At 41.2% G+C, this 12,644-nt stretch overlaps 1 protein-coding gene across 1 annotated transcript; it reads right to left on the reverse strand.

Annotated features, from left to right (window-relative positions):
• Positions 1-9,290: 9,290 nt before the first annotated feature.
• LOC117595617 lies at positions 9,291-10,725 on the reverse strand. The gene is made up of 3 exons (XM_034297571.1): positions 10,473-10,725; positions 10,123-10,372; positions 9,291-9,992 (listed from the first exon to the last, which is right to left on the reverse strand). Exons 1-3 carry the CDS (start codon positions 10,652-10,654, stop codon positions 9,339-9,341), a joined length of 1,086 nt encoding a protein of 361 aa, XP_034153462.1. The 5' UTR covers positions 10,655-10,725; the 3' UTR covers positions 9,291-9,338.
• Positions 10,726-12,644: the final 1,919 nt, after the last annotated feature.

Consider the following 12,644-nt stretch of genomic DNA (forward strand, 5'->3'; position numbering starts at 1 on the left):
ACTGTTGTTGAGGACAATTCAACTCTAACAATAGAAGGCATACTTTAATGTGGAAAACCAAAGGTGCCTGGCTCACTATGCAAATCTCCTAAATGTTTTGTTGTTTCCAAATGTAGATACAAATAAGATCCATTTGCTTGTGGTGGAAATACACATTAAAACTAGTCTATTTCATAATAACACCTCATAAAAAGAAAATGTGGTAAATTATCATTTGTTTTCAGTGAATAATCCATAACATACCTTCACGCCATCATCCTGTTGTAGCTTATTCTTTCCTATACCTTGTGAACTACACCCTTACTTACCAAGTACCATGTACCTAGTAAGACAATCATCTTTAGCTAGTTATTATACGGTACCAACAACACTTACTGTGTAAGTACTAGGAAAGAGGGCTGTAATTTGAAGCGGTGTCCGTTCCCACGTAGTTACAGTGTAGTTACAAGGAAAGAGAGCTGTAATTTGAAGCAGTGTCGGTTCCCACATAGTCACAGTTTAGATACAATGAAAGAGGCCTGTAATTTGACCTGTAAGCATTACAGTTTTTATAATTTACCATTGTCTGCTCAAATTTTACTGAAATCATATTTTACACATCCCATTATCATGACCGGGATGAAATCCACAGATCCATTGTTAAACCTCATGCTAGTGCAGTGGACTTCATCCTGGTGCCCGTCCTCATGTGACCAGAGTGTGTAGGCAGTTCCTTGATCAAGAAGGCATTGATTGCATTGACTGGCCCTCATGTGCCACAGACCTGAATCCAATTGTGAACCTCTGGGATGTTATGTATCGGTGCAACTGATGCCGCCAAGTAGCACCACAGACTGTCCAGAAGCTCACTTATGTCCTTATTCAGGTCTGGGAGGAGATCCCCCAGGACACCTTCCACTGTCTCATCAGGAGCATGCCCAGACATTGCCAGGAGCAAAAATAGGCACCTGGGGGCCATACATATTCTTGAGTCACATTATGAGTTGCTGTGACGAAATTCAAGCAAATTGGAACAGCCTATGATTTCAAATGTTTTCTTTCATTTTCGGCATTGAGTTTGAATCAATCAATTGCATTTATTTATAAAGCCCTTTTTACAACAGCAGTTGTCCCAAAGTGCTTTTACAGAGACACCTGGTCCAGATGGACAAGGACAGAGACAGCAATTTTAAAGGGTGTACATGGTGAGCACACCGGACCAGCAAAGCAACCTTTTTGATATACAGATGAACTCCGAATTGATTACAATTTAAAAATATAGCAGCAATGCAAGCAGCGATTAAGGGGACCAAGTAATGAGAAAAGGAAACTTTGAAGACCCTTGGAATGTATATGTTATTGTAACTAAGCAATTGTCTTTACATTTGCAACTTCAATTAAAGCTGCAAGCAGCATTTAGTGGGTTTTAGCATTTAGTTAGCATGAAAATTATGCAATATGATATGTAGGGTAAAAGAAACTGGTCAATATTAGGTCAAAAAGTGCAAAAAAGAAACTCACTGTAGAAACCAGCCAGTGAATCAATCAATGTTTTGAGGAATGAAAGATGTGGAAAAAGCAAATGTACTACTAAACAAAAGAATAAGTACATCAGAATGTCTAATTTCAGAAATAGACGCTTCACATCTTTACCTTAATTTTATTCCTTTATGCCATTCGTAACCTAATACCTACCTTAACACATGCCAGTGCATTACATACTGTGACAACTCAATAACAGACAATGTTGAGTTTAATATAAATGAACCAAATAGTTTTCAGCTGGGTTTAATATAATGAAAACAATAATTTGAATACCAAACAAGCATTTTAGAATTAAGGATGAATAACGTCCCTTAGTGTCTTTCAGAATTCACCTAGCAAATATACACACTGAAAAAGGAAAACACTATTGCCAAGATAGTTAATTATTTTAAAACTAGTTAGTTAGATCCAGGGCTGGAACTTTTGTGTTTTTAAGTGAGGGTGAAAATTTTTTGTAAACCTCCGGAATTCTAATATTGTACACTAAACATCCTGCTGAGACATGGTGCACCAAGTCATGTAGGCTGAATTACCATGACAGTGAAACATGTAGAAAGTCATTACAGCGTGACAGAATGTTTTAATATTAAAGAATATGGTAGATAGCTGAAAGACCCTCTGATAACTCTCCTATTATCGGTCGTCAATCTCTTAGATTATTTAATCTTTACTAATACTTCAACTACTCCTAAGTATCTAGGGGTCTTGTTCACGAGTGAGGGAAGGAAGGAACGGGAGATTGACAGACGGATCGTTGAGGCTTCTGCAGTAATGTGGTTGATGTATCGGTCTGTCGTGGTGAAGAAAGAGCTGAGCCGCAAGGCGAAGCTCTCGATTTACCGGTCAATCTACGTTCCTACTCTCACCTATGGTCATGAGCTTTGGGTCATGACCGAAAGGACAAAGATCCCGGATACAGGCGGCCGAAATGAGCTTTCTCCGCAGGGTGGCTGGGCGATCCCTTAGAGATAGGGTGAGAAGCTCGGTCACCTGGGAGGAGCTCAGAGTAGAGCTGCTGCTCCTCCACATCGAGAGGGGTCAGCTGAGGTGGCTTGGGCATCTGTTTCGGATGCCTCCGGAACGCCTTCCTGGGAAGGTGTTCCGGCCCGTCCCACCGGCCCAGTGGGCAATCGCTGGCGCACCGCCGGCGTTTTGCTGCTGGCGGGCCGCCGGCGGCTATAATGTCATACAGCCAGCAGGCCACCAGCTTTTGCCGCTTTTCTCCTGATCTCAATTTGCATAAGCTAATTTGCATCTCAGGCAGCTTTCCACCAGCAGCCCGACTGCGTTACGCTGGTGGCTAGCCGCCGAAAAGAGGGCGTGTGCTTTAGTCTGCTTTATCTGCTTGGGTTGCCATTTTCTTCCAGCAGAGATGCTATTGTACCCCTTTTATTCTTGTACTGATTATTTGATTAATTTTAATATTGTTAAATCTTAGTGTACAGAATTTTGGTCAACATTGGTAGTTTATAAACAAAATAGACTTTGACACTATTGCTTGTGTAAAGGACTTTGTGTAGACATGTACAGTAAACACATCTCGCCATTGCTTACCATAATATTTTCACAAACTAATGGACATTTTTCACTACATGGTACCAGCTCAACTTCATCTATAGCCTCGACTTTTGCTTCATGCGGGACAGTTCTTTACTGTGTTTAAACACCGCCATGTCCGTAGATGGCGCTATAGTAATGAATTGCGCATGTTTAAGGCAAGACCATATGGGCATCTTGACGCCATTTGGATTCCACGCTGTTGTACCGTGCAAACTAGAACATTCAATTTAGCGACTTGGTTCTTTCGTCAACTCTTGTTCAAAGTGTATAAGCTATATGCTCTGAATTAGACAATACAACATGTGGATTATCACATTGTTTTACTACAATTTGATGAACTCCCGAAAACAAACGAAGATCAAGGATTTTTCTAACATCAGACCGAAAATTGTTGAACGAGTTTTAAAGCAAGTTTTAAACCATTGGCAGGAAAAAGAGTTAGAGAAACTGAGCTTGAAAAAAACAAAAAAAAACAGCGTTGTCCAGTGTGTGTCTTATGCTGCTGGTTTTTTTAACTTATTTTCTAAACATTGCTTTCAGGTGATGACGTTTCCTGTAGTTTTGTTCCCGGAGGAAGACTGTGGCAGCAGTTCCACGCCAGGTATGTGAATTACATGTTGATCTCGTAATTGCTGCAATGTTTACTTGGTTTCACCATATTTACCTGTTCATCAACATTTATGTTTATTTTTAGGATGGAGCAAGCACAGTACTCCAAGGCACCAGAGAGGTACTCCACGCCACCACGTAGAGGATGGCTACATAGGTAAGTGTGGGTTCATTCACTTAACCCAGATGCTTAACTTGTTATGAAAGCATGTTGCTTCCAATTTTATTTGTCAATTTTAGTTTATTTTTAAGGGCAAGAAGGCAGAGGTAGGGGGAAGTTTTAGCTCTGCACATGAAGGTAAAAATTAACATTTTGGTGGACACTGCAATTTGAGTTCTGATTGTAAAATAACCAGATATTTAGGACTGAATAATTAACTGTCTGTCTTTACTTTCAGAACATTTGGAAAAGATCAAGTGGCTGGCTGACTGAAGAGCGGGTCGAGCTGAGGGCACAGCTGGCTCAACAATCAGGTAAAAACAAGACTATAGTTACGCTAGCATCTTGTCATAATGAAACTGCATTTGTCTGAACATGAGCCTTTTACTGAAATGCAATACTGTACAGCCTTTCTGAAATTACATGTAAATGGCAGTTTTGTTTATTTCACTATTAAGTTATTGACATTTCATTGTGCTTTTTAGCTTCTGATAAACGTCTGACTGAAAAGAATGTCAAGCCGAGGGCACAGCTGCCTCTACAATCAGGTAAAAAGAATATTATAGTTGCGCTAGCAAGTTGTCTTCATGAAATATTTCATTTGTCTTTAATGTCACGCAACTCTCAAAATCATGTCAGACCATTTAAGTACAATATCTGATTACTATATTACAGGAGCCATAAGGAAGAATCTTTCTAACCGGGATGCCACTGACGAGGCTGTCCAGAACCAGGTCCCCAGGTACCAGAAAGGGGCAGCTGACCGTGCAGGTGGGAGATGTCGCGGCAGTACAAGGGACCTGCTGTGAATATGAATGACATCTCCAGCACAACCAATATTGTTGCTAAGCTGCACTACTGTAGCCTATTACTTTTTTTTTATATTTCTTTTACTGCTGCTATGTACAGTGTTATATATATATATATATAAATAATATGATTGCATTATCCTCTTAATATATTTATAGCTCTGTGAATGTTCTTAATTCTGACTAGTTGTAGTGTTATGCCACCATTCATAAGCTTATATCACTGATGTATCTGATATTCAGTAACTATTGATTGCTGCTAGGTCATACTTATGTATATTACTGCCTTTCTAGCCCTTGTTTATTTTGTATTGTATTATGTTTATTTTGTACTTTCAAATTCAAATACTGTACTTTTACTATCTGTTGCTGGACACGTTTTCTTGCACTATTTGATTTGGTAAAATTTTTATTGCAATTCATTTGCACATGTTTGTTTTGTACGGTTGCTGTATAATGCATTAATTTTTTATGCATCTTGCACTATTTGAAATAAATTGTTTAGATTTTATTCAGTTCATTGTCATTGGTTATATGACCAAAATTATTATACATTTTCCAGGACCCGGTCCCGGATAAGCGGAAGAAGATGGATGGATGGAATCTTTACTGATGCTAGATGAATGATCTATAGCCGGTCTTAAAACAGCTTTGTTAGTTGTCTATAGCGTAGCTCTCCAGCACAGCACTAATCAACTAGCTAGCGAACTTCATGTAGTGCAATTAGTAAATTAGCTAGCTACAATAACGCATACAAAATAGTAGTAAGATATTTGGTCGTTATCAGCCTTCAGCCTTGTTTGAAACAGGAACTATAGCTCGCTATCCTAGCTCAATCTAACATACCTTACTATGCGATATAATGCTTCCATTCAGGAACACTCACGTGCAAGCAGCTTCTGTTGAAAAGAACTCTAGCTGCACATACCCAGATAGCATTTTTTTTTTCTTTTTGCTGCCGGCCCTAAGCTGTCGGCTATAGGTGCATCCTTCTGGCAGGGATGAAACGTTTGCCGCCGAATACGTCACTCCCATTTCTTGCGAGATGCCGCCGGCGATTAGCAGGCTGTCTGACTGCTTCATTTTCTCTGGCGGTTGCCTCGGTCTAAAGGACCGCGTCCGTCTGGCGGCAAGCCGCTTTTCAATACCAGGCTACTCTCAAAATCGACCAGCCATGTTGGTTTGGACACACATTCGCATCAGTTCGTCGCTCAATCACGAGTTACTACAGCCTGCAGTTTGCTAGTGTAGATGTATTGATTGAATAAGTTGAACTGTTGTGAGCAATAAAGCAGTGTCTATATCAAAGCTAAAATTGAAATGTTATAAGTGGAAACTAAAAACAGAAAACAGGAAGTCTTAGGAGAGCAGACAGCCTGTCTTTGACAAAAACAGGAAACAGGTTAAAGACACACACACATAGTCTGGAACTGAGTTCAAAACAGACAGACAGAAAACCACAAAGGGCAAAGATGACGCTTGGGGCTGCATTTACACATATAAGGTATAGGACATAAATTGGACCAATGACACACTTGCTTTGCTAGCTTAAAGCCTCTATCTTTTGGGCGTTTTTGAAGTATAAATAATGCTGTTTAGACTGTTGATCTTTGGACATTGTGGGGCGACTCTCTGTCTCCAGAAGCTTTTGTAATAAACGGAATATACGATACGATAATTCACCTGACTCCTGTGTGTTATTCTCCTATCCATCAAACCAACTCGGGGAAGTGTTATACTTCAACAGTAGCTAGCAAAGTCATCGAATACCATTGTTTAAGTAAGTACATGTTTCCTTTTTGTGTAACATAATATTATGTTTACATTGTTTTTAGTTTATATATTTTAAATCTGTAGTCATCTTTGTTCTTGCCTAACTAGCTAAAGTCGCCTTGTTTACACAATGTTGCTAGTACATGTAGAAATTTAACGATGACCATAGGTGAGAGTAGGAACGTAGATTGACCGGTAAATCGAGAACTTTGCCTTGCGGCTCAGCTCTTTCTTCACCACGACAGACCGATACATCGACCGCATTACTGCAGAAGCTGCACCGATCCGTCTGGCAATCTCCCGTTCCATCCTTCCCTCACTCGTGAACAGGACCCCTAGATACATAAACGCCTCCACTTGAGGCAGGCACTCTCCACCAACCTGAAGTGGGCAAGCCACCCTTTTCCGACTGAGGACCATGGCCTCGGATTTGGAGGTACTGATTTTCATCCCCACCGCTTCACACTCGGCTGCAAACCGTCTAAGTGCATGCTGAAGGTCCTGGCTTGAAGGGGCCAACACGACAACATCATCCGCAAAGAGCAGAGATGAAATCGTGTGGTCCCCAAACCTGACACCCTCCGGCCCCTGGCTGCGCCTAGAAATTCTGTCCATAAAAATTACGAACAGAACCGCTGACAAAGGGCAGCCCTGCTGGAGTCCAACATGCACTGGGAACAAGTCTGACTAACTGCCGGCAATGCGGACCAAGCTCCTGCTTCGGTCGTACAAGGACCTGACAGCCCTTAGCAAAGGACCCAGGACCCCATATTCCCGAAGCACCCTCCACAGGATGCCGCGAGGGACACAGTCGAATGCCTTCTCCAAATCCACAAAACACATGTGGATTGGTTGGGAAAACTCCCATGAACCCTCCATCACCCTGTAGAGGGTATAGAGCTGGTCCAGTGTTCCACGGCCTGGACGAAAACCACACTGTTCCTCCTGAATCCGAGGTTCTACTATCGGCTGTATTCTCCTCTCCAGAACCCTGGCATAGACTTTCCCGGGGAGGCTGAGAAGTGTGATCCCCCTATAGTTGGAACACACCCTCCGGTCCCCCTTCTTAAAAAGAGGGACCACCACCCCGGTCTGCCATCCCAGATGCACTGTCCCCGACTGCCACGTGATGTTGCACAGGCGTGTCAGCCAAGACAGCCCCACAACATCCAGAGACTTGAGGTACTCAGGGCGGATCTTATCCACCCCCGGTGCCTTGCCACCGAGGAGTTTCTTAACCACCTCTGTGACTTCAGCCCGGGTGATGGACGAGTCCACCTCTGAGCCCTCATCCTCTGCTTCCTCAATGGAAGACGTGACGGCGGGATTGAGGAGATCCTCGAAGTACTCCTTCCACCACCCGACAACATCCCCAGTTGAGGTCAACAGCTGCCCACCTCTACTGTAAACAGCGTTGGTAGGGCACTGTTTCCCTCTCCTGTAACAAAGGCAAAACAGCATGTGCTAGCCAATACTTATTTAGCCACTATAGCTAGTCCAGTAGCTATAGTGGCTAAATAAGTATTAGCTAGCACATGCTGTTTTGCCTTTGTTACAGTATACACTGTGGCTAGCAAGTTTTGTGCTGTGTTGCTACTGTACTGGATTTAAGGCGATTGTGATTTCTAATTCTCTGAACTGCCGTACTTTATATGTTTGAGGAAAATTCTGTGTTCACTTGAATCACAACACTCAATGAATACATTTCATTTTTAAACAATTTCACTGTTCCACATTTTGGCTGTTTCCCCCCACAGCATAGCTACTGTATATTCCTAACGTTAACAATCCGGTTTTGTTCACATTTTCTTGCAGATACCTTGGCCAGAGCATAACCGATTATCTTCACCCAAGAGACCTACTGTTGGTCAATCGTTTTGGCTTTAATGGTAAATGCATTGTTAGTCACAATGTCTAGTTACTGGGCCAAAAGTAAAATAATATTGAAAAGAGTTGAGAGGGACAAACAGGACATTCACTTGAATCACTACATGCTACAGAAGTTGCATCGATTCCAGAAAACCAGGAAAATGTTGAGCCATCTGTAGACTTCAGAGCTGGTATGTAAAATGTATTGCTGTGATGCTTAGTTTGTGATCCTGTAACTAAACTATACACTTTGTTAGATTTTCAAATTTCTGTTCCCTCTTTCTCAGAACCAGGTTACTCCCCAGTAATCCAGACTCCACTTCACAGAGCCAAGAGTTTGAGTACAAGTAAGTGATGTTATTTGTGACGTTTTTTGTCTTGGAAACTTGCTTCTATTTACAGTTTTTTTCAATCGCTAACAAGCGCTTGCCCATACTTTAGATAATTTTTCTAAACTCTTAACACAGACTCACACCTACAAAACACAATTGGTCAAATTGTTCATTTTCTTCTCAAAAACACATTTTGTTAAATATATACTAACTCTTAATTTCAAAACAGAACATGTTTTTCTCTACACACACTAACTTTACCAAAACACTGGAAATCTGACTCAAAATGAAATAATTCTGTCAAAGAGTAACATTTGTTTTCACTTCACAAGGTACATGCAGTCAAACGAAGTACACCAGGTTTCAAAATTCTGGCTATTGTTAAAATTATAAAAACTGCATAGATTTTTATGTTTCAGGTAACATGCAATCCACCGTTTACACTAAATTTATTGGTTTGGAACTGTATGTGCACATGTACAGTAATGTTCACATTCAAACGCATTCCAGTAAAAAGCAAATCAGTTATTTCTTACAGTAACTGTTTACCAAAGAAGGTACAGTAGAACAGACAAGGTTTATTTTATTTTCAAGGTTTATTTACAAAATATCCATGAAACACAAGAGCATTCTGACCAAAAAAAACTGCAAAAAGCCCAAATAAAAAGGGGGGGAACTAAAAATGGCACAAAATTTATGTATCTAATCCCTGCGATCTTCAGGGTTAGGCCACATGTTTTCGTCAACATCACATCTGATATCATCTAAGGCGATGCACCTGGGATAAAACCGCTTGGTATGTCGGATCCACCCTTGGCAATCTTGAACTGTGATATCCCTGCATCCAGCATCCATGGCTTCAAGTAGGGACATCTGGTCATGTGGCTGATGGTCATAAACCTTCCACCTCCATGCAGAAAAGAACTCCTCTATGGGGTTGAGGAAAGGTGAATAGGGTGGAAGGAAGAGACTCACCAGTACTGGGTGGACTTCAAACCATGCTGTTATTGCTTGTGAATGATGGAAAGCAACATTGTCCCAGGTAATTACAAAGGTCCTCATGTTTTCACCCTCCTGACCGTGCTCTGGTACCAGGCGCTGGTGGAGATCATTAAGAAACGCAAGGAGGCGCTCAGTATTATAAGGTCCAACCTGGCATCTGTGAAGGAGTAATCCTGTATTTGCCATTGCTGCACACATAGTAATGTTTGCCCCTCTCTGTCCTGGCACATCAACTGTGGCCCTTTTTCCAATTATATTTCGTCCACGTCGACGCCTTTTGGACAGATTGAATCCTGCCTCATCGATGTAAATGAATTCATGAGGGGCCTGGTTGGCTTCCAATTCCATAACTCTCTGAAACAAAGTTTAAGTCATGTCATTACTGTGTCTACCATACTGTACTGTAACCTATTACTGTGTAGGTAACCTACTTGCAAAGTGCAAAGGTTATATAACTGGACATTGAATTGAATATACACTATACCTGGACATATTGTCGTCGTAGCTCCTTGACTCTCTCACTGTTCCTTTCAAAGGGAACAGTGTAGAGCTGCTTCATCCGCACTCGGTGTTTGGACAATGTCCGCGTAATGGTTGTGAGGCTGATGCTTTCTATATTGGCAAATATCTCATGGTCCTCCACATTATTTGCAACAACCATTTCTACAATGGCAAGCTCTTGATCATTATTGAGGAGCTTTCCTCTTCCCCCAGAGGGTGGAAGACGTTGCATTCTGTAGAGAAAAATAAAAATATCAACATATGCATTACTGTATGACCTTATTGACATGTCAAATGAGAATAGAAACAAACCATGTAAAATGCAATACTTACCTGTTGGTTTGTTGAAAGATGCGAATAATGGAGGCAACCGTTGACCGACTCAAATTGGGTTGGACTCTTTCACCAGCCTCTCTTAGTGAGAGACCGTGGTTGATTACATGGTCAATGATAGTGGCACGAATTTCATCACTGACTACTGTTCTTGCAGCCCTTGGAATGCCACCACCACGCATTCTTACACCTCTACCTTGCCCTCTCCTTGGGCCTGCACCTGCACCTCTCACTGCTCCTCTCACTGCTCCTCTCACTGCGCCTCTTACTGCTCCTCTCACTGCACCTCCACCTCTCACTGCACCTCTTACTGCTCCTCTCACTGCACCTCTTACTGCTCCTCTCACTGCACCTCTTACTGCACCTCCACCTCTCACTGCACCTCCTTCTGCATCTCTCACTGGACCTGGTCTTCTCCCTGGGCCCCTTGCTCTTCCTCTTCCTTGTCCAGACATTACAATGTTTGTCTTTTTCTGTTACTGTTTCCAAAAACATCACTCCTTAAAGTCCTCCTTTTATAGTAATAGAAAAAATAAGCCCCTGCCACTGAGTCTAAGCCAGACTGGAATCAGCTGTGGTTGGCCCAATTCACCAAACATAAATCAGCTGTGTCAATTATTCAATTGTTTGTTTATTATCAGCTGAGATATATTTTTGATATATTTTGTTTTTGAACTGATATCATTTCAGAAGCAGAGGTTTTTATACTGTATTTAAGGTTTGGAATATTGTTTTTGCTATTGTGGGATGTTGTGTGTTAACATTTGTAAATACTACAAAAACAATCCATAATTTTGTTGGGAGGTATAGCTTGTCTGTTAAGAAAATGTAAGCATTGTGGAAATGTGTTCACTGACTGCATATTGTGTGAAAACGACATTAAATGTGTGAATGGTATGGCCACAAAAGACCGATGCTGTGCTAATTGTGTTTAGAGTTTTGAAAATGTGACTACTGTTTGGACAAACGCTTGTTAGCGACTGAAAAAAACTGTAAGATTAGGAATCTTTTTATCCATAATCTGTTTTTCATTAGGGCACTTGACTTTTTGGATAAAAGGTGTCGAAGTGTGTTGTACATTCCATTAGCTTTGCACAGTTCAATTATTGTTTCATTACTGAATATGCAATCTCTGCAGTGAAATTAAAGCTTTTATGTTTGTTCCCCCAGCTCGTCAAGTACTGAGCTTTACACCCCCAGCAGCAAATTTACCCTGGCAGCATATGGGTTAAAACGCTGGAGGTATGTAATACGTTGCGCTAAACTAAGTTTTACATTTAAGTCCAATTCAATAAATGTATGCAATTACTTCAAACATTTTTTTACATCAATGATTATCAATAGGAGAAAGTCATCGCTTTGTTATTGGCCCCTTGGACGCCCTTGGCATCTCGTGTACAGCACAACGTTTTCAGCTATGAAGGTATATTCTAGGCCTATGTCTTATTGTCCAGTGTTTTAACAGTATTGAAAATATTGCCTTTAGTAGTTGTTTTTTTATTTTTTTATGTAGATGAGACTCCAGAATGAAAACCAAGCTCTGAGGGAGGAGAACCAAGCCCTGAGGGAATGCAGTGCAGAAGCAGGTGAGAATGTGCACTCTTTCTTAAATGTAACTTTTTTGTGTGTAATGTAGGTTCAGAATTACCATATGCCTTTCATTTTGTAGCTTCGGATGACAGTGACTCACTTCAAGAGCAGGTGAAGCAAGTAGGGACAATGTTGAAGACGTACAACTTGCAAACAACACCTGTGGTTGTTAGTTTAATACCTGTACATGTAGTAGACCTAGATATAAATGTCATAGTTTAGTATTTGAGGGACCAGGACTGACTACTTTATTCTTTTATTCTGGGAACCCCTGTAGGTGCGTTACCTGAAAGGAGCATCTGACCGTGAAGGCAGAAAAAGGCGCTGCACAGCTGAGAGGGACCCACAGCCGACCCCTTAAACCTAGGCTGACTACTGACACCCGAGCATCACTGAACTGGAACACTTTCTTTATCCTGCTGTCAGTAACATCAAGAAGCCAGAAGTGCCAGACTACACTCACCAAATCCACCCTGTTCACTGTGTTTTTTTTTAACTTTAGTGTTGGCTTATTTCATTCTGTCAGTGCTTAACGATTCTATTATAGTTTGTAAATCCTATTTCATACCTGTTACTTGATAT

This window comes from Esox lucius, chromosome 15 (assembly GCF_011004845.1).
Source record: "Esox lucius isolate fEsoLuc1 chromosome 15, fEsoLuc1.pri, whole genome shotgun sequence".
NCBI classification, from domain to species: domain Eukaryota; kingdom Metazoa; phylum Chordata; class Actinopteri; order Esociformes; family Esocidae; genus Esox; species Esox lucius.

Excerpts from the sequence above, each read along its gene's own strand:
- LOC117595617 (XM_034297571.1), bottom strand. The coding sequence starts at position 10,654 with ATGCGTGGTGGTGGCATTCCAAGGGCTGCAAGAACAGTAGTCAGTGAT. Across the intron at positions 10,373-10,472 it reads ATCTTTCAACAAACCAACAG|AATGCAACGTCTTCCACCCT; the intron begins GTAAGTATTGCA and ends TTTTCTCTACAG. Across the intron at positions 9,993-10,122 it reads TACGACGACAATATGTCCAG|AGAGTTATGGAATTGGAAGC; the intron begins GTATAGTGTATA and ends ACTTTGTTTCAG.